This window comes from Schistocerca nitens, chromosome 2 (genome assembly GCF_023898315.1).
Source record: "Schistocerca nitens isolate TAMUIC-IGC-003100 chromosome 2, iqSchNite1.1, whole genome shotgun sequence".
Taxonomy (NCBI): domain Eukaryota; kingdom Metazoa; phylum Arthropoda; class Insecta; order Orthoptera; family Acrididae; genus Schistocerca; species Schistocerca nitens.
The window spans coordinates 165,561,231-165,582,584 of record NC_064615.1 but is presented as its reverse complement, the minus strand read 5'-3'; the positions used below and the strand labels follow the sequence as shown (position 1 = coordinate 165,582,584).

The following is a 21,354-nucleotide window of genomic DNA, read 5'->3' as shown; positions in this document are numbered from 1 at the left end:
TACTTTGGAAAGGCAAATGGCAACGGGCGGCGAGCTTTAACGGTGTATCAGGAGACCTATCTCCGCCGACAACAACCACAGCGTCAAATGTTTGTAACAGTGTTTCGCCGTTTGTATGAACAAGGTCGTTTCAGGAAGCAGGAAATCGTGAAGGACATACCAAAAATATTCGCACACCGGCCTTGGGGGAAAATGTGAATAACGCTGTGGAAGGAAACTGCCATGTCAGTACCACGCAGCTGTCTCTCCAGAACAGCCAGACAACTGTGTGGAACATTCTCCGCGACAATTGTTACTACCCTTATCACTTACAGCGTGTTCAGGGCTCACTAGCGACGAACTGACCACACCCGGAGAAGTTTTGTCACTGGTTTCTTCACCGGGAAACCACGATTCCGGGATTTGTGTCATTTATCCTATTCACCGATGCGGCCACCTTTACTCCGAGTGTTAACTTCAACTTTAATACAAGTCATCAGTGGGATAGTATGTAGAATTCCTGGTGATAGCGAATCATTAGCAACAGTACAGCCGGAATGTGACGGCCGGAATTATTGGAGACCTATTTTGGGACTAGTCTTCCTTCCACGTCACCTAACAAGCCGGAACAATCGGCATTTCTTGCGGTTGACATTGCTTCCCCTGATTGCAAAGTGCCACTGGTCATTCGAAGGGTTATGTGGTAACTACGTGATGGTGCTCCAGTCCACTTCACCGTTAACATCCGAACACATCTCAATCGTGTATTTCCGGGTCCAGCGATCGGATGAGGGGGTCCAGTTGCACGGCCTGCTGTTTCAACAGATCTCATCCCGTACGATTTATGATTATGGGGTCATCTCATAAATATCCTGTATGCAGAACCTATTCCTGATATGCAGACAACGCAGCCGCGTATTGATACTGCCTTTGACACTGTTCGGATGCAGCCTGCCGATGTGAACGTGTGAGACACAACTTGGCACGACGCCTTCACGCATGCGTTGAGCCACATAGGCACATGGAAACCATTTTCAACACACGCTGTAACTGTGGATGCATGGTACAGAGCGTATCAGATAGCAGTCTCTGTATCAATGTACGACTGACTAAGTGGTCTCTAATATTGAAGCCATGCGTTTCCGGACACAAGTTCATTAAACCTTTTTTGTCCCGTATCCTCTCATCGATCAGTCCCCAGAGTGGTCCATTGATAGTGACCGGGCCAAATATCTCACGAAATAAGCGTCAAACGAAAATACTACAAAGAACGAAACTTGTCTAGCTTGAAGGGGGAAACCAGATGGCGATATGGTTGGCCCGCTAGGTCAAACGAATATCAACTGCGTTCTTTTTAAATAGGAACCCCCATTTTTTATTAGATATTCGTGTATTACGTAAAAAAATATGAAAGTTTTAGTTGGACCACATTTTTCACTTTGTGATACTTGGCGATGTAATAGTCACAAACATATGGCCCACAATTTTAGACGAAACAGTTGGTAACAGGTAGGTTTTTTAAATTAAAATACAGATCGTAGGTTCGTTTGAACATTTTATTTCGGTTGTTCCAATGTGATACATATATACCTTTGTGAACTTATCATTTCTGAGAACGCATGCTGTTACAGCGTGATTACCTGTAAATACCACATCAATGCAATAATTGCTCAAAATGATGTCCATCAACCTCAATGCATATGGCAATACGTGTAACGACATTTCTCTCCACAGCGAGTAGTTCGCCTTCCGTAATGTTCCCACATGTATTGACAATGCCATGACGCATGTTGTAAGGCGTTGTCGGTGGATCACGATAGCAAATATCCTTCAACTTTCCCCACAGAAAGAAATGCGGAGACATCAGATTCGGTGAACGTGCGGGCCATGGTATGGTGCTTCGACGACCAATCAACCTGTCATGAAATATGCTATTCAATACCGCTTCATCAGTACGCGAGCTATGTGCCGGACATCCATCATGTTGGAAGTACATCGCCGTTCAGTCATGCAGTGAAACATCTTGTAGTAACATCGTAGAACATTACTTAGGAAATCAGCATACACTGCACCATTTAGACTGCCATCGATAATAATGCCATAATGCCATAATGCTGCTCCATATATTATCTCGCCAAGGTCGCTGATGTTCCACTTGTCGCAGCCATCGTGGGTTTTTCGTTGCCCAATAGTGAATATTATGCCGGTTTACGTTACCGCTGTTGGTGAATGATACTTCTTCGCTAAATAGAACACGTGCAAAAAAAAAAAAAAAAAAAAAAATCTGTCATCTCCTCGTAATTCCTCTTGTGCCCAGTGGCAGAACTGTACACAACGTTCAAAGTCGTCGCAATGCAATTCCTGGTGCATAGAAATATAGTACGGGTGCAATCGATGTTGATGTAGCATTCTCTACACCGACGTTTTTGAGATTCCCGATTCTCGCGCAATTTGCCTGCTACTGATGTGCGGATTAGCCGCGACAGCAGCTAAAACACCTACTTTGGCATCATAATTTGTTGCAGGTCGTGGTTGATGTTTCACACGTAGCTGAACACTTACTGTTTCCTTAAATAACGCAACTATCCGGCGAACGGTCCGGACACTTGGATGATGTCGTCCATGATACCGAGCAGCATACATAGCACACGCCCGTTGGGCATTTTGATCACAATAGCCGTATATCAACACGATATAGACCTTTTCCGCAATTGGTAAACGGTCCATTTTAACACGGGTAATGTATCAGGAAGCAAATAACGTTCGCATTGGCGGAATGTTGCGTGATACGACGTACCTATACGTTTGTGACCATTACATCGCCATTTATCACAAAGCAAAAAAAGTGGTCCAACTAAAACATTAATATTTCCTTACGTACTACAAGAATATGTAATAAAAATGGGGGTTCCAATTTAAAAACCGCAGTTGATATCCGTTTGACCTATGGCAGCACCATCTAGCCGGCCAACCATAGCGCCATCTTGCTTCTTCCTTCATGCTAGACGAGTTTCGTTCTTTGTGGTTTTTTGTTTGATGCTTATTTCGTGAGATATTTGGCCCGATCACTATCAATGGTCCACCGTGTTTACATATATATTGTGTTTGTAAAGAATATTCACAATATAATGTTGATTTATTATATGTCGGTGTGCTACGTAACAATAACAAGTTCTCGCTCACGGCTACGTACCCAGCCTTCTTGCAAGCCTTCTTTGCTACCATTTATTTGAATCTGGTTTTTAAATTAAAATCATTAATGAGCTATTAACAGTTAATTGCCTAACACTTTGATTTCAGTCTATAACCCTACAATACCTCTCAGAGATTTTTCTCTGACTGGTTTGATGGGGCTCACCATGAACTGCTCTCTTGTGGCCACCTCTTCATCTCAGAGTAGGGTTTGAACCCCAGATCCTCAGTTATTTTCTTTATGTATTCCAATCTCTGTCATCGTCCACAGTCTTTACCCTCTACAATTCCCTCTAGTAACATGGAGGTTATTCCTTGATGCCTTAACGTATGTCGTATCATACTGTCCCTTCTTCTTGCCAGTGTTTTCCAAATCGTTCGCTCTTCGTAGATCCTGAGGAGAACCTTCTCATTCCTTATGTTAATAGTTCACTTGATTTTCAACATTCATCTGTAGAACAACGTCGCAGACGCCTCGATTCACTTCTGTTCTTTTAAATGTTGAATATTATCTGAATTTCCGTATACCTTTTGACTATGTTTCTCAGAATTTCCCCTACACCCGGCCACATGCCGCACAGGACCTGGTTGTTTACAGCAATTCAGAGTGGTGGTCGCCCTGAGCAAATCAGTATGGGGCATTAGCTATGCTTCATACGTCGCATAAGTCGGTACGCCAACGATTTTATACAGCATGCATATAAATAAATGCATGTACTAGGTATTTATATTTCTCTTATGGGATATATCCAGAAACAGTTCAAATCCACCCTTTCTGAACAAAGTTTTCAGGAGGTTTGGTTCAAATGGCTCTGAGCACTATGGGACTTAGCACCTGAGGTCATCTGTCCCCCAGAACTTAGAACTGCTGAAACGTAACTAACCTAAGGACATAATACACATCCATGCCCGAGGCAGGATTCGAACTTGCGACCGTAACAGTCACGCGGTTCCGGACTGAAGCTCCTAGAATCGCTCGGCCCAAATATTTACAGTTGCGACTTCATTTGCCTCACAGAAGAAGTTCCGTCTACAAAGAGCCCTTGGAATGAGAACCAAATTAATTAATGGCCAAATCAATATAAGCACTAACTCGCTGATCATGTAACCAATAAAACAACAAGTAGAACTGTACAACATAACCAGCCTAAATAATTAATTAATTTCCCCTCCCTCCCTCCCTCTCTCTCTCTTGCTCTCTCTCTCTCTCTCTCTCTCTCTCTCTCTCTCCCCCCTCTCTTTCACACACACACACGCACACACACACACACACACACACGTGCGGGCGAGCGCGCGCGCGCGCAGGGCGCTCGCAAAGCAAAACGTTCACTCATACGAAGAATAACGTACTCACATGTAACAACACACACAAAACGCACACGCACACATAACGATTGAACAAATATCAAACCAGACATACGCTACACAAATGCACAGTGACAGTTGGTAACACTACGCAGACTAAAGAAACACAAAGTCAATACACAGTCACAAGTACACGTGAAGAGTTGAAACAAATGCTCTCGAAAAAACGCGGAAAATGAGCCATCTGGGGTATGGAGATAGAATAAATGCATACCCAGAAGACAAACATGAATTAACAACATTGGAAATCTCAAGTTACACCAGACGACAATTTTAACTCACGAAAATTGTGCAGCAGTTGTTTCCAACCTGTAAAACAAGAGAATAACAGGACAAAACGTGACATTGTAATATACTTTTAACTACTACGTAACAGATTTATTATACACATAATAACAAACGTTTATTACAGGCCACTGAAGATGCTTCATATATAAAAGAAGTGAAACGCTTTCATTTAGTTGTAGCTGTAGAGACGAGATACCTGCATGAATAATAATCTGTTTCGATACGGAGGAAGAGTCTTATCAGCTTTGGTGAATGTCTCTTTTACAATCGTTTCCTTTGGAGAATGTAGTACGTTATACGTGTCTATTTGGTTGGTTGTCCTACAGGCTTCCTGAACGCCAATACGGACGTGTACCTGCGGTCGCCGGCCAACTACGGGCTGATGGACCAGATCGCGGCGCTGCACTGGATCCAGGAGAACATCGCCGTCTTCGGCGGTGACCCCACCAACGTGACGCTGGTGGGGCACGGCACGGGCGCAGCCTGCGTCCACCTGCTCATGACGTCCAGCGCCGTGCCCGATGGTGAGCTGGTGCTGACGATGATACTGACGATAATGATTGTTATTATAAGTATTGTTGTGACTGACGATTCGCTCACTTCTAATTTTCCACAAAGATTCGTGGTAAAACACACACACACACACACACACACACACACACACTAGAAACAGTCCAATTCAGAGACGAAGACGTTATCTTCAACGGTCGCAGTACACGAGGTCGCCATCCGGTGTGAACTGAACTTCGGGGCCGGTTCTAGCCCCTAAGCAGCTGTCTCCAGCCAATAGGATTTTGGCGTAGTGATACTTCCTGCTGGTCGTGGCTCGAGCTCCCCCTGCGGGAAGTAGTGCTCGGAATATCTGTTTCCATTATCTTGTATGTAAATAGCCGGTGTTAACCATTGTGCTCTTGGTACGCCTTGGGCATAGACAACCTCTTCCTCTTTGGTGTAATATGGGTTGCCGACCCTCAGTGGCTACCTTGGCTCCGGTATAATAAGTATAATTTTGTGTTTACTGGTCGTTGAGAGCCAACGCTACCATCCCCAAATAAGTTATCCCCAGAAGCTTCATTTTCTTTCTAAGGTCGACGTAGAAATGTTCTGCCTCTCTTCAGATGGTTAGAGGCGTTGTAGTACAGTATAACAATTGTCAGCTGCAAATCATTTGCTTCCACACTGTACGCACATAAAACGGTGCAAACATCTTAAAAATATCTTATGCAGTACAGGAGCGGATGACATGTTGCTGACAATTGTTATACTGTATTGAAATAATTAAATCCGAAATCAGTCGTGACAATAAAATTAAGCTTGTTCAAAATATTTGTGGCTCGTAACATTAGCTTTCAACGACGCGTTTTGGCGCGCTTCATCAGGTTCATTAGAAATTATGCAGCGTCCGCATTTTCTGGAACGTGTGCGGATAAAAGTGGTAAAACAGTAAAAAGTTATCAACGATGAATACACAAAAATATTTTAGAAACCATGGGTATGCAAATACACAAATACTAAGATATCATTTATGAGCAATTCTAACAATTACAACAGAAAGAGAAATTCAATAACGCTAAGTGCACTGTCCAGTCACATAAGTGTGACCAGTGTCGAAATCCTAAATATCTACCTTTTGAAGCGCGAACCGCTGCGAGATGTTCAGGAAGAGAGTGAGTGACAACTAGCGACAGGGATGTGGAGCCACGCCGAGACCAGTGCTGTGGCCAGATGATCTAGGTTTCTCGTTTTGAGGACCCACAGCGCGATCAGATGGTCGAACATATTTTCGACTAAGACCGGGGATTCTGGTGGCCAGGGGAGAGCGGCAATCTCATCCTGGTGCTGAAACTTCCTGCAGATTGAAACTGAGTGCCGGACCGAGACTCCAACTCGGGACCTTTGCCTTTCACGGGCAAGAGCTCTACCATCTGAGCTACCCAGGCACGACTCACGCCCCGTTGTCACAGCTTTACTTCCGCCTGTACCTCATCTCCTGATGCTCTTCAAACCACGGACTGTGAAACAGTTTGCGTTAAACAAATGAGCAAAGTAAAATATGAACAATAGTTGATGAGACAACTACCAGGGGTGTTAAACATGGACAGTAATACGAGTACCAATTAACAGAAAGACTTAACTATTGAAACTACTGTCTATATGGAATACAAAGACAATTTCAACAAAACAAAAGAACTTGATGAATACAGGAAAATGGGAATATGTAGGAAGAGACAGTGTGGTAAGTAATGAACAAAAGAGATGATATTATAAAGTTTAGGAGAGGGGAAGTGTTGAGCTGTGTCTGGTCATTTAGGATTAGATCTGGACTGTGAGCAAGATGTTTGTTAATTTCGAGGGCTTCTAGCAGGTTGAGTTTAAGGCTTTTGTTTACTAGGTGAAGTACACAGGACACTGGCTGGTAGTTGTGACCCTCACTCAGGACATGCTCAGCAAATGCAGAGTCTGAATTCCGCAACCTCCAGCTGCGTTCATGTTCAGCCAGCCTAGTTACGATGTCTCTGCCTGACTGACCAATGTAAAATTTGCCAGAATCAGAACAGGTGATTTTGTATACCCCACTGTTGGCTAATAACTGGATCTTATCTTTGCTATTTAAAACACACTGGACTGCCATTTTCCTGACATAATAGGAAAACCTACACTTGCAGGATTTCAGTGCTTTGGCAACAATCTGTGATACCTCACCTAGAAATGGTAGTGTACACTATTTTTTGCAGACGGTGGATGGGAAAGCAGATGGGGCATAGAGAAGGAGTATAATTTTCAGTTTTTATTTCCTGTGGAAGAGATTGTAGCCATTGGCTGTGGTAATAAATTTTATTGTATCTAAGTCCGCTTTAAAATCATCTCGGGACATGTCGAACAAAAGCAAACTGGTGCTTTTCATTTATCACATTTTCTGACTTTTACTACACTTTCCTCGTCTTCGTTCCCATTTAAATTTACTTCTGCCCCCTCCTTCAAATGTAAGATGTGCTGCGTTAGTATGTGGCATCTGGTGATATGTACACAAGAACCATCACTGATTCGGGTTCCTGTCAGAAGCTATGTGTTACAGACCTTCCCTATTTTCGTGCAGTTCTGGGTCACGCTGTCCAGTCGTAGCGATCGGCCCGAGATGGCCACAGTCGGATAGCTGGACTCACTGATCGCAACTCATGATTCATCACCGCTATCCATTGTTCCTCCCACTTGTGCATATCTCCCTGCCACAATAGCAAGCCGACACTCTGGAGGGGAACGGCACATTGTGTTCTCCGTAAGCTTCTCCAGAAGTTTGAATTGTTTACTCGTTTCCGCATATTTTCACATTTCCTGGTACCAAACAGAAAGGTATATGTTTTTCCCCTAAGCGTAGAAGGTTGTCCTGCATTATCGTCTGCTGGAGACATTCGCTGCTATGCCTGCAGCACACTGTGGGACCAGAGCCGAGCAGTATCTTCTTGCTATGAAGTGTAACAACTAAAACGGCTTCTGATACCAAATTTAACAGTTGTGTTACTAAATGTGACACTTCTGTCACTAAATGTAACTGGGTTTTCTCTTTTGATGCTGTCAATTGTCAGGATGAGCATTCTAAAGCATTCTGTCAGGGTGAAAATATTAAATAATTTAATTTTTCTCTCTTAACAACATGTGGGCAGGGTGGGTTCTTCCTTGGCTCGGGTATGAGGTCGAATGAAACATCATTTTTACATAAGATAACTTTTATTGAAGATTTGTACAACTGTATCTTACGGGATGTTCTGGTTCGGAGAGCGGCAGCTGTGTCGTTTGTTAAGTCTTCTGCTGCGGCAGCGGCGGCGGCGGCGGCGGCGGCGTCTGATTACGCGTAGCGGTGTGTATCTCGTGTCGCCGTCTCGCCCAGTTGACTGGAGACGCGCAGCGCGAGGTGGCCCGTTTAATTATTGCGAGCGAAATCGTGCATCGGATGATACCTTGGGTGTCGCGTCCCAGTGTTTCTCTTCTCTAAGCGGCCGCGTGTGTTCTGCGTCGGCCAGCGGAGCGGCGCGGCGGGGGAAGGCCAGTGTGGCGGACTCGAACCACGCACTCCCGCTTGCCAGTCTTCGGCTGTTAGGTCTTCATCCCAGCTCACAGGTGACTACTGATGTGAGGCCGTCTCCTTCCCGTCCTCACGAGTCACCCGGGTATGTAAAAACCAGACTTCAAATACCTTTTAACTTCTGTCTTCTGGCGCCGCGGCTGCTGCTTGCTATTCCATTACAGCGGCGGACTTGGTGCGTCTGTGCATGATGCAGTCTCTTCTTGCATGACGGTCTTCAGCACCGAAACTGACTGAAAACTTCTTCGTCTTCTTCGTCTCTTCTCTCCGTCTCCGTCTTCGTCTCCGTCTCCGTCTCCGTCTTCATCTGACTTCATCTTCATCTGTCTGGCCCACTGCGTCTCACGTATTTATTCACTTCAGTTTACTGGAGGTGAACGACTTCACGGTCATTGCCTCGTCTGTCACGTTGAAAAGCTTCTCGAAGAATCTTCTTAACGTCGGTCGTTGGCTCTTCGAATGTAGGTGAGGGCTTTTGATCACATGTGACGACTGAGAAACACGTGAGCCGGTCATTGCCTCTTCTGTCACGTTGAAAAGCTTCTCGAAGAATCTTCTTAACGTCGGTCATTGGCTCTTGGGATGTAGGCGAGGGCCTTTGCTCACATACGACAACTGAGAAACACGTGAGCCGGTCGGGCGATGCCCTGACGGCTGAATCGACAGCGCCCGCTTATGTGGAACTTGCTGACTTCATGGTTATTGTCTCTTCTGTTCTGCTGTTTTGCCCGCTGAATGCTAGTATGTAACTCTCTAAACTAAACCAAGTTTTTCATTTATATCCTAATTTCTAGTTCACTTTGATTTCACTGATTTATTTACTTAAGTACCACTCAACAGAAGACATGTCATGTGTTCCCACAGCTTCAAGATCTACGCTGGCCATCACTAAGGGAAGTGTATTCATTTTTCAGACGAACACTAATGATAGGTTGCCGAACAAGTGTGAACATCCACAGAAGCGCCTTAGTATTGTGCTCTGGTGGTACCACATATATGGAAGATATTTCAAAGAAAATCGTATTTAAAAACCAAAGAGAGCTACTAAAGAACAAACCGTTATTCATCTTGCTTTTAATCATCACTGTATGCTATGGTGTAAATGTAATGTCTATCTTAATGAGGAAAATCTTGTAGAAAGGGCAACCACAGATGTGACTAACCAACTTCGAGATTAAGTAGCCGCTTCAGCTATATTTAGTCTGTTTATTTTCACATTCAAAGAGGTTTCGAGGCACTAGAAACCATTTCCTCATGTTTCACGTAACTTAGTCATAAGAAATACGTAGCTGGGAACACTGAACCCAACTTCTGCCATCAGGCCTAACTAATAAACTGGTAAATGGTGGTACGTCAATGAATCAAAATAAGCCAGACATAGGGATCCAAATCCAAAAACGTCGGTGGATCCACAGCTCAAGTCAGTGCCTATTCCCAGAGCACGGGAAGCGACCACGTGCTGTGAAACAATAATTTAATACCAAAATGAGATTTTCACTCTGCAGCGAAGTGTGCGCTGGTATGAAACCTCCTGGCAGAATAAAACGGTGAGCCACGCGGGGTTAGCCGAGCGGTCTGGGGCGCTGCAGTCATGCACTGTGCCGCTGGTCCCGACGGAGGTTCGAGTCCTCCCTCGGGCATGGGTCTGTGTGTTTGTCCTTAGGATAATTTAGGTTAAGTAGTGTGTAAGCTTAGGGACTGATGACCTTAGCAGTTAAGTCCCATAAGATTTCACACACATTTGAACATTTTTTTAAAACTATGTGCCGGACCGAGACTCGAGCTCGGGGCCTTTGCCTTTGCCTTTGCCTTTGCAAAGGTCCCGAGTTCGAGTCTCGGTCCGGCACACAGTTTTAATCTGCCAGGAAGTTTCAGTAATTTAATAGTTGGGTCTAGAGTGCATTCTCTTTCGAATAATCTCACAACTAGAATAATTCTTGTAGCTAAGTGCAGACTTTTATGTGGATCCCATAGATTCTTGTTTCACACAATTGGCTACTGAAAAGTCTTTCCACTGGTGGACGAGAACCAGTATGGTATTGAGGCAATTGTGACTTCAGTAGCCGTATCTCACCAAATGTGTTCCCACCTAGTGTTAAACGTTGGCTCACAAACCTCAGTACGGGTGTGACCAGTCTATTGGTTCACCAATTCGAACATTTTTAAATAGGAGGATCCAAACACCATGCACCAATAATCGAACCAATATCGCACAAAGCCTCTATAAAACGCGCACACTGATTAGGCGTGCTCCCCATTCACCATGACTCATATGTGTTAAAATATTCAGAACGCTCAGGCATCGTGCTTCCATGTGCCTAAGATGCGAAAGCCGCTTTCAGTCAGGCTGCGATAGATGTACCTTCTTATTTTCATATTTTACTCTTTGTACTGTCCCGAATTAGTACTGGGTGTTTTAACTACACTCCCATTAAATGACTCTCTAACAGACAAGTCTCCGACTGACATCTAATTGATTTCTTGCAATCGACAAGTCGAGCTTATTGCTTCCGTAATTATATAATTCCAACACATACTGTCTATCCGAATCGTAACCGATGCACCACAAAGCTAATTCTCTGCTCTTGTATCACGTGCACACTTTTCTTTTCATTGCAGTAATCTGCTCCTCTTCATACTTTGGTCAGTATTTCTCAAAGAAAGATACAATCTGTTAACAGAAAAGGTCAAGCACAGTCCACATACATGAACATAGTCTGAAGTCACTTATAGTGCTATATTTTCGATCTAAGATCTAAAATGTAGAACTATAAGTGGAATTCTTTTACAAATAAAAGAAGCAAGTCATTTTAACATTAGTTTTACCTTACAAATACATTAAATACAATTGTTTCTATTCACATATTGCAGCTAATTATACAGGGTGGTCCATTGATCGTTACCAGGCCAAATATCTCACGAAATAAGCGTCAAACGAACAAACTACAAAGAACGAAACGTGTCTAGCTTGAAGGGGAAAACCAGATGGCGCTATGGTTGGTCCGCTAGATGGCACTGCCATAGGTCAAACGAATATCAACGGCATTTCTTAAAAATAAGAACCCCCTTTTTTATAACATATTCGTGTAGTACGTAAAAAAATATGAATGTTTTAGTTGGACCACTTTTTTCGCTTTGTGATATATGGCGCTGTAATAGTCACAAACGTATGGCAACAATTTTTTTGCGAACAGTTGGTAACAGGTAGGTTTTTTAAATTACAGTACAGAACGTAGGTACGTTTAAACATTTTATTTCGGTTGTTCCAATGTGATACATATGCCTTTGTGAACTTATCATTTCTGAGAACGCATGCTGTTACAGCGTGATTACCTGTAAATACCACATTAGTGCAATAAATGCTCAATATGATGTTCGTGAACCTCAATGCATTTGGCAATACGTGTGACGACATTTCTCTCAACAGCGAGTAGTTCGCCTTCCGTAGTGTTTGCACATGCATTGACAATGCGCTGACGCATGTTGTCAGCCGTTGTCGGTGGATCACGATAGCAAATATCCTTCAACTTTTCCCACACAAAGAAATCCGGGGCCGTCAGATCCGGTGAACCTGCGGGCCATGGTATGGTGCTTCGACGACCAATCCACCTCTCATGAAATATCCTACTCAATACCGCTTCAACCGCACGCGAGCTATGTGCCGGACATCCATCATGTTGGAAGTGTATCGCCATTCTGTCATGCAGTGAAACATCTTGTAGCGACAGCAGCTAAAACACCTACTTAGACATCATCATTTGTTGCATGTCGTGGTTGACGTTTCAAATGTGGCTGAACACTTCCTGCTTCCTTAAATAACGTAAGTATCCGGCGAACGGTCCGGACACTTGAATGATGTCGTCCACGATACCGAGCACCGTACATAACACACGCCCGTAGGGCATTTTGATCACAATAGCCATACATCAACACGATATCGACTTTTCCGCAAATTGCAAACGGTCCATTTTAACACGGGTAATGTATCACGAAGCAAATACCGTCCGGACTGGCGGAATGTTACGTGATACCACGTAGTTACACGTTTGTGACTATTACAGCGCCTTCTATCACAAAGCGAAAAATGTGGTCCAACTAAACCATTCGTATTTCTTTACGTACTACAAGAATATGTAATAAAAATGAGGGATTCTGCTTAAAAACCGCAGTTGATAGCCTTTTGACCTATGGCAGCGCCATCTAGCGGGCCAACCATAGCGCCATCTGGTTTCCCCCTTCAAGTTAGACGAGTTTCGTTCTGTGTTTTTTTTTTTTTTTTTTCGTTTGATGCTTATTTCTTGAGATATTTGGCACGGTCACTATTACCGGACAACGCCGTATAAACAAATTTTAGACTCGGTTCTATAGTTTTATATCTCAAATTTCCTTATGCTGTTGTAATAAAATTGGAACTATTGAACGAAGTAAAACAATTGAAAGTTCGTAATACGAATCAATACGCAAAAGAAAATATCTGCAGAATTTCCTACAAATAATTAAAATTCATTTGTTGATCGTTGTAAAGAAACGAATTTCGTATCAAACAGGAAAGAAATGAAGGTAACAATACGAATATCAGAACTTAGAAATTTTTGAAAATAATTTTCTTGTAAAACTAACGAAGATACGAGTATTTTTCCAACAAGTCTTGGTGCAGCAGGACGAGTGTAAACTTCTGTCTTCGAGAGAAACTTTCTTTTGTTTTGAATATTTATAGTAGCCAATGTTTATTGTACGATTATTGCCATGTAAGTAAGAAGTCGTACAATGTTTTATCACCAAGAAGAGGTAAAAAGTATTTTATTTTATTTTGACAAATTTTGTTTCGAAATCATAAAAAATAACTATGATGAGATATTGCGTGAGCAGGATCCGTAGTAGCAATAACAAAAAATTCCAAATACAGTAACGATCAATAAGTGTTCGTTCTAGGCCTCTAAGTATTTTAGGCTACACATGGTTATCCCTGAATCTGGTTTCCCCTGCGGTACACAATGCGCGAAGTACTGCACAATTTCGTTGAAAAGTAAAAATAAAACTACGTATTCAATTTTTTATAAGGTAGATAACGATTCTCTTTTAGATACATCAGATTCGTGTTCCAAAACACAAACGAAAAGTAGTGGGAACCTTTGCGTGATGCCCGAAGCGCGTGCCAGTGAGGTCATATTTCGCTGCAGGCTTATCTGCGTCATTTTCTCCCTGAAGCCATTGTTTCCTGAGGTTTCCCCATCACTGATGGTGTTCCATTGGGCTCACTGCCACATGGCACGGCATATCTCGGTCGGAAGCAAGTGTTTTCAGCCCTCCATCCACTATCGTCCGCTGAAGTGAAATCTGATGCCTAATTTAGTCTAACAATCACGTTCACCAGTTTACATACAAATGAGCCACATTATTCTCTTTCTGACAAATAGTATTAAATTTTCTTACGTTGTGGAACACCAAAAGAAACATATGACCCACATTATGCTCTTTATAACAAATATTATCACGTTTATTATGTTACAGAATACAAAAAGGAATCATTTTCGTGCCGTTATTGTATTAATACAAGACCTTCTATAAATATAGATAGCAATACGTGTGTATTGCGGTACGTGAAATGCCATATAAATTTTAATTATGTTAGTCTACAATCGTTTGCTTACTTACTGTAAGCGTATTGATTTTCGGTAACTGCTACCCATCCTCCTTGTTACTGAAGATGTAAAAAGTGACTGAAAGTGGTAATAACTTAATTCCGAAAGCACCTTCGTGGCGAAAAGGAGAAAACCCTTAGAGTACACAAGAATTATTAAGGTGGAATTATGAGGAGGAAGTTTTTAAATGTTTAAATTCATACTGCAAGGACTGCTAATTTGATTTCCGCAACAGGCATCAGGTGGTTGATTCTTTTAAAATCCAGGTACCATTAATTATGACTATGTAAAACTGTGAGCCGTAGTGGAGCTCGATGGCACACGCTTACCTTTAGCAGACAATGGTTCCAGAATGAGATTTTCACTCTGCAGCGGAGTGTGCGCTGATATGAAACTTCCTGGCAGATCTGGAACTGACTCTCTAGAGAGTGAAATGTCACTGTTGTTATGCCTTTCGATTAGCATTCGGACGTACCATGGTTCAGTTCTCCTTTGGCTGTTTCTAATTAGTCAAAAGTAAATAAATCTCTGAAAAGATTTAAATACCGAATTATGCCTGTTCATTGTTTCTAAATGTGTAAACCCGAAACATGATGAAGTGAAATTTCATTATTCTACATTCAGAATAACGCGTTGCTCCACCAAAGGCGGTATAATGGTCCCGTTAGAATTTGGTAAAGCAAATCACAAAAGAATTTAAAAAAAATCTGATGAATACTTTTGAGAATAATGGTGGGACTGCTTGGAATATTGTTGGATGTGATCTACAGAAGCATGAAAGATCACTCAGACCTGTGATGATGCTTTGAGAATGTCCTAGAACGTAAGTTCAAATGGCTCTGAGCACTATGGGACTCAACTGCTGTGGTCATAAGTCCCCTAGAACTTAGAACTAACTAACTAACCTAGAACTTAGAACTAACTAACTAACCTAAGGACATCACACACATCCATGCCCGAGGCAGGATTCGAACCTGCGACCGTAGCAGTCGCACGGTTCCGGACTGCGCGCCTAGAACCGCGAGACCTCCGCGGCCGGCCTAGAACGTAAGTAATTAGTTCCCAATAGTCGTGTAGCTCTCACGTGCGAAGTTCTAAGAGTGTTTATGTAATGAACCAATGAGAAATTAGTTGCTTTATACATACTAGTCGGAGTCCGTAAACAACTGATGGACGGCAGAGATCACAGCATTTAAACACGTAAAACATAATGCATAAAACTGCATATTGTGGTCACTGCCTACATATTCACTGAAATACATCCTCTAAAAGACACATATTGTTACATGCAATATCTACCAAAATAAAAGGGAGAAAACACATTTGGCAAATTGTAATGGCAGAGAGATAACACTACAGCAAACATGACAGCAGGAAATTTTGAATACCTTTTCTATTGTATTACGTTTATTCAGAGTAAACAAACATCGAACAGAACTTCTCACAAGCAGTAATTAAATTACATTCACGTTGAACTGGAGTCTTTACTGAGAGCGTTTTTAGAATTAATTGTGCCTGGGATGCGATGCATTGCGATGTTGGTGGAAGCTCGGCGGTAGCGGTGACCAAATATTCGTAGACACGTGAGAGGTAAATTCCACCTGGTACAACTTACCGCCTAGTGCATGATCCACTGGCTTGTTTTTCTGTGAGTAAAGCCTGGTTGCTGGCCTAAAGCTGCTAATACTATTTGTATCAAAGTTCGCATGTGTGGAACGACAACATTACTGACACACCCGATGCAGATGTTAACATCAGGTGTACAATTTTGAACAACTACAAAATTCCCTTCAGCTCGCCGATCGTGAAGTTACAGTTTTTCCGTTTTGTCACACGAGTCACATTCGTCAATTCAGTGTCTTGAATAAATTTCAAATGTAATAAATTCTTCAGTTAGTTTTATAACGACTGTTCTTGTATTAACGCGCATGAAACGTCATTATGTTTCAAACTAAAAATCTTAGAACGCATCTGATTTTGCAGCTCATTCCACCACAGCAATTTAGTATAACAGAAAACAATGATTGTCAACTCACGTGCGCTTCGTGATTTCAATTTGTTATACTACAGAAAGCTGGCACCACTCGAGAAAGTCAGACACTTTCGTGTCAGAATATTCACGTCAATATTAACTCCATGATCCAATCGGAACGTAAGAGTTCGAAAATATTTTGCCTAAGTTTTCATCCAACACGATACCGACCCATTGTTATATCTGATTATATCCACAGAATACACAAACAAAGTCGCCACTGAGCTCTGATTCTATGTGTTTCTTTCTCTCATAGTTCGAACAACAGTTATCCTTTACACATTTCCATCTATAGGAGTTGCTACAAAGATTATTGTGAAATTAAAATTGCTACATGCTCAGAACTTGAAAATAATCACGATAATAAAAGATTCGTACAAAAAATAATAAAATAAAAACGTAATTATCACTTTACTCTGTAGAATAAGATGTCTGAACTAGCAGAGATATGTATAAAGTGAAAAAATTTAAAAAAATTACCACTCACAATGGCAATGTCGTAGCACTAAACGACTCTCTCTAAACTGATTTAAAAATATTGCAACATCCTCTTTGAAAAGGTCACATGCTATTTCCTTCCGCATCTTCACCAAATCCAAGTTTTCGTCCACTTCTAATCACTTATTCGTCGATTAGATGTCAAATCCCTGGTCTTGCTTTCCTTTCTTTGATGTTACGATTCCGTAGACATTTTACGAATAGCAGAAAACGTCGTAACAACATACATTCCGCTCTGGTATGAAAGATTAATCTTTGTTAACCCATCAGTCTCACAATATTTGATGTTTGTACCTACCTCTTCGACCTTGGGTTAATGTTTAAAGCGATTATCGTTCGCGTAATTTTTGTGGCTCCATGTCTTCGCTCAATTTTGCTTGTTGTGCGACCATATCCAAAAAATTGGAGCTTGGTTGGCCAGTTCGGCAGGTTCCCCCACAGTATCAAAAGTCATTGTTGCTCTTCTATGCTGACGTCTAAACTTCCTCTTACGAATGTGCTGTTGTTGTGCCGTTAGTAACAATATCCCAACGTAAACGCTTTGTTTTTTCTGTTTCTGATAATCTTAAATTAATCGACCAGGTACTCGCAGAATAAACTTAACTCTGGGATATGGAAATGGAAATTCAGCAACAATGAACATTGAAATAACAGTGGTAACACTACAAAATTTATTAATGATGATTAAAATCCAAGCTTTCAAATGAAATCGATGAGAAATGTAGGAAACCATGGTTTGTACGCTACAGAAAGCTTATAATAACATCTTTATTTTAGATAAGTCCGTCACTGCACCCAAGTAGCCAACAGACATCCATTTTCTATCCCAACCGGTCGGACTTATTAAAGAGTAATCAGGATCTAAAATATGCGGCCAGAAGTGTAACCAAGACTGGTTCGAATGAGACGTTGATCATCCTTGCAATGAGCTGTTATGGGACGATGAAATAAAGCCAGTGGAACCGACGAATAGCGAGGACGAGGAAGAGTCCAGCAAAAAAGATTTTGCGAGAACGTTCTAATCTGTTAGCAGAGTGGCAGGCCCAAACTCTTTTTTCCCTAAGTGATCAGCTAGCCACGAAGCCCAGAGTTCCTTTATTTATCCTGTGGTATATTTAGAATTTTTATGAGACGTTTCAGCATTGACAGATATACAAATTTTACTATCTTCATAATTATATAGAAATGGATAACTGAAAGTGCATGAAAACTGGAGAGAACTACTGTGTTCTGAAGTGATATTATTTTTAGGCGTGTTTAAAAATAACTTTTTAAACAAGATTCGTTTCACACATTTTGTTAGTAATGGCACATGTAACCTCGCTAATGAACGCCGTAAATCCACAAGAACATACCTGAAACACACACACACACACAAACACACACACACACACACACACACACACACACACACACACACACACACACACGGGCGAAAAAAAACTATACTTAACAAAGAACATTTGCAGAAAATATTTATCACTGCCTTGAGGCGGCTCTGAAGAGGCTAGGGCAAGAATAAGATCGAACTGTTGCCCAGATGCTACAGTTAGAACCGAAGACAAATCTTGGTTACATTGCCTAAGAAAAAAAGTGAAACAGAAAACACGGTCGGATGATAACGTAACTTTGTATGTGTGCACACCATCGGTGGCTATGTAAACGATCCAAGTTACTGATCTCTGCGACAAGTACAAAACCCAACATGCCTAGTAGTGTATGTTATAGGCATGAACAGCCTCAGTTGACGAGTTATTATTGTGACTGAGAGGCGGCTATGAAGAGGCTAGGGCAGGAATAAGATCGAGGTATTGCCCAGTTGCTATAGTTAGAATGTTTGCGAGTCACAACTCTGAACCAAAGACCAATCTTGGTTACATTGCCTGAGAAAAATACGACACAGAAGACACGGTCGGATGATAACGTAACTTTGTATGTGTGCACACCATCGGTGGCTATGTAAACGATTCAAGTTACTAATCTCTGCGACAAGTACAAAACCCAACATGCTTAGTAGTGTATATTACAGGCATGAACAGCGTCAGTTGTTGAGTTATTATTGTGACTGACTCAGAGATGCCACGTATTCGAGTGAGACAAAGTTGTCAGCATCTGACAGAATCGGAAAGGTGCCCCATTGTATTTCTCCATTTCGCGGGCTGTTCGAATCGTGCAATATCCAAATTTGTGGGACATTTCGATGTTCGTCATCAAGGTCCCAGTGGTGCATCAATCACATCGTGACCCCTACACTTCAGAGAGCAGGTAATGAACTCCCTGCTACATCGTGCGCCATCCCGCACCAATGGTGACTGGACTAGTGAATTACCGTAGGCGTTTTGAATCGTGCCGTGATTAGGAACCGTGGACAGCTGATGATTGGAGTCACACTGTGTTCAGTGATGATCGCGGTACTGCACGACCTCGGATGACTTACGTCAGCAAGTATGCTGAATTGGAGAGGTTTTGTTCTTCCAGTGTTTTGGAGTAGCAAAGCGGTGTAAAACCTAGTGTCATGGTGTGGGGTGCCATCGGGTATTATGTCAGCTCAACGTTTGAAGAGACTGAGGGAGATCTGACGGCATAACGGTACCTCATGGGCATCCTGCTTCCACATGTGCATCTCTCATGTGACAGTATCGTGGTTGCAATTTTCAATAGGATGATGCTCGTCCTCTCATGGTACGCGCTTCATTGAACTGTACGCACCATGCTGAAGTGCTCCCAGGACATCAAGATCGCCACATCTCTCCCCGATAAAACATGTGTGGGACCAGCCCGGTCGTCAAATCTGTCACAATGCCACTATCCTGGATATGAAGGACCAGTTACAACAGCAGTGGGCAAGTGTGTCATGGCTGTATGTCACCATACCGGACTGAAAGAGTGCATTCATCCTGGACAGCTATAAGTGAGCACATACTGCCATGCTCTTTGTGAATCTGTTACTATTTTGCAAGTATTGAAATAACATCAGCTATTCTTTCAATTTGTGAAGTTATAATCCATTTCCTCCTCTCCTTCTGGGTGCTTCACTTTATTATCAGGCAACGTATTTTTATAAACCTAAGGTCTGCTTTAATGATAATTTTGAATTTAAAATTACCAGTACTCTATGCAGGTTGACCGCTGTGAGAAAGAAGACAGCAGCTGGCCGATATTGATCAAGTTGTCTACATACACAGATAGTGAAGTTACGCTTTCGAACTCACGCGTTTATCTTCAGGCGGCTGTTCACATTTAGATTCACAGTGGTTGATTGGTACATTAGTTTTCGGTTCTTTATACCCCGTTGTGGCGCAAGCTTCTTGTGGTGGTGGTGCCATACAGCAGAAAACTATATTACCCGTATTAACGTTTCGAAACCATGTAAACAAATCTTTAAAGTTGTCCAAGCAGGCTGCATTCTCCATCTGAGTGGCTATGTTCACCTTAGCTGCTTTACAGTTCTTGAGAGTATTTTAATTCTTTCGTTGCCACTTTAAGAAAATGCGAGATTTTTCACCAGGCGCGTTTCGCTTTCTTAAGGTATGAAATGTCGTGTGGCTAGGGCCTCCCGTCGGGTAGACCGTTCGCCTGGTGCAGGTCTTTCGAGATGACGCCACTTCGGCGACCTGCGCGTCGATGGGGATGAAATGATGATGATTAGGACAACACAACACCCAGTCCCTGAGCGGAGAAAATCTCCGACCCAGCCGGTAATCGAACCCGGGTCCTTAGGCTTGACATTCCGTCGCGCTGACCACTCAGCTACCGGGGACGGACTTTGTTAAGGTAAAGTGTCATCAATGGTAGTAATTTCCGCTTGGTGCCTCGCCTACATCGGGAAGTACCGTCTGCCAGCACATCTTTGGATGTTTTCTTGGTTTGACACTGATGCCTGTAGTCTAATTTGTAGTTGCTCTGGACAACTATGAATTTCTCACGAATTACATAGCTCACATTTTCGCACACCACTTTTTATGTTTATTTTCATACTGGTAAGTTGTATTGTCGTTTGTGTTTCAGAATACATGGAATACATACTTATAAAAATAAACAGAAAGCAGTGCTGTGCTATGTGAAACGTGAGAAATACAGAGATCTGCACAGCAACTAAAAATTACACTACAATTATCAGTGTCTAACGAAGAAAACCTACAAAGATGTTGTAGCAGACTACATTTCCAGATGTAGGCGAGAAACAAAACGTAAATGACCATCACTGGTGACGCTTTACCTCAACAAAGAGAATCCCGTCTATTGAAAAAGCACGCATTTTCTTGTGGTTGCAACGA

The 21,354-nt window shown here is 42.3% G+C and overlaps 1 protein-coding gene across 1 annotated transcript in view; it reads left to right on the top strand.

Moving 5' to 3' along the window:
- LOC126234896 (neuroligin-2-like) overlaps positions 1 to 21,354 on the top strand; it is a 162,977-nt gene that overhangs the window by 39,655 nt on the left and 101,968 nt on the right. Inside the window, exon 3 of the mRNA XM_049943636.1 lies at positions 5,151 to 5,348. Coding sequence (XP_049799593.1) covers positions 5,151 to 5,348 — 198 coding nt within the window. The remainder of the gene's footprint in view (positions 1 to 5,150; positions 5,349 to 21,354) is intronic.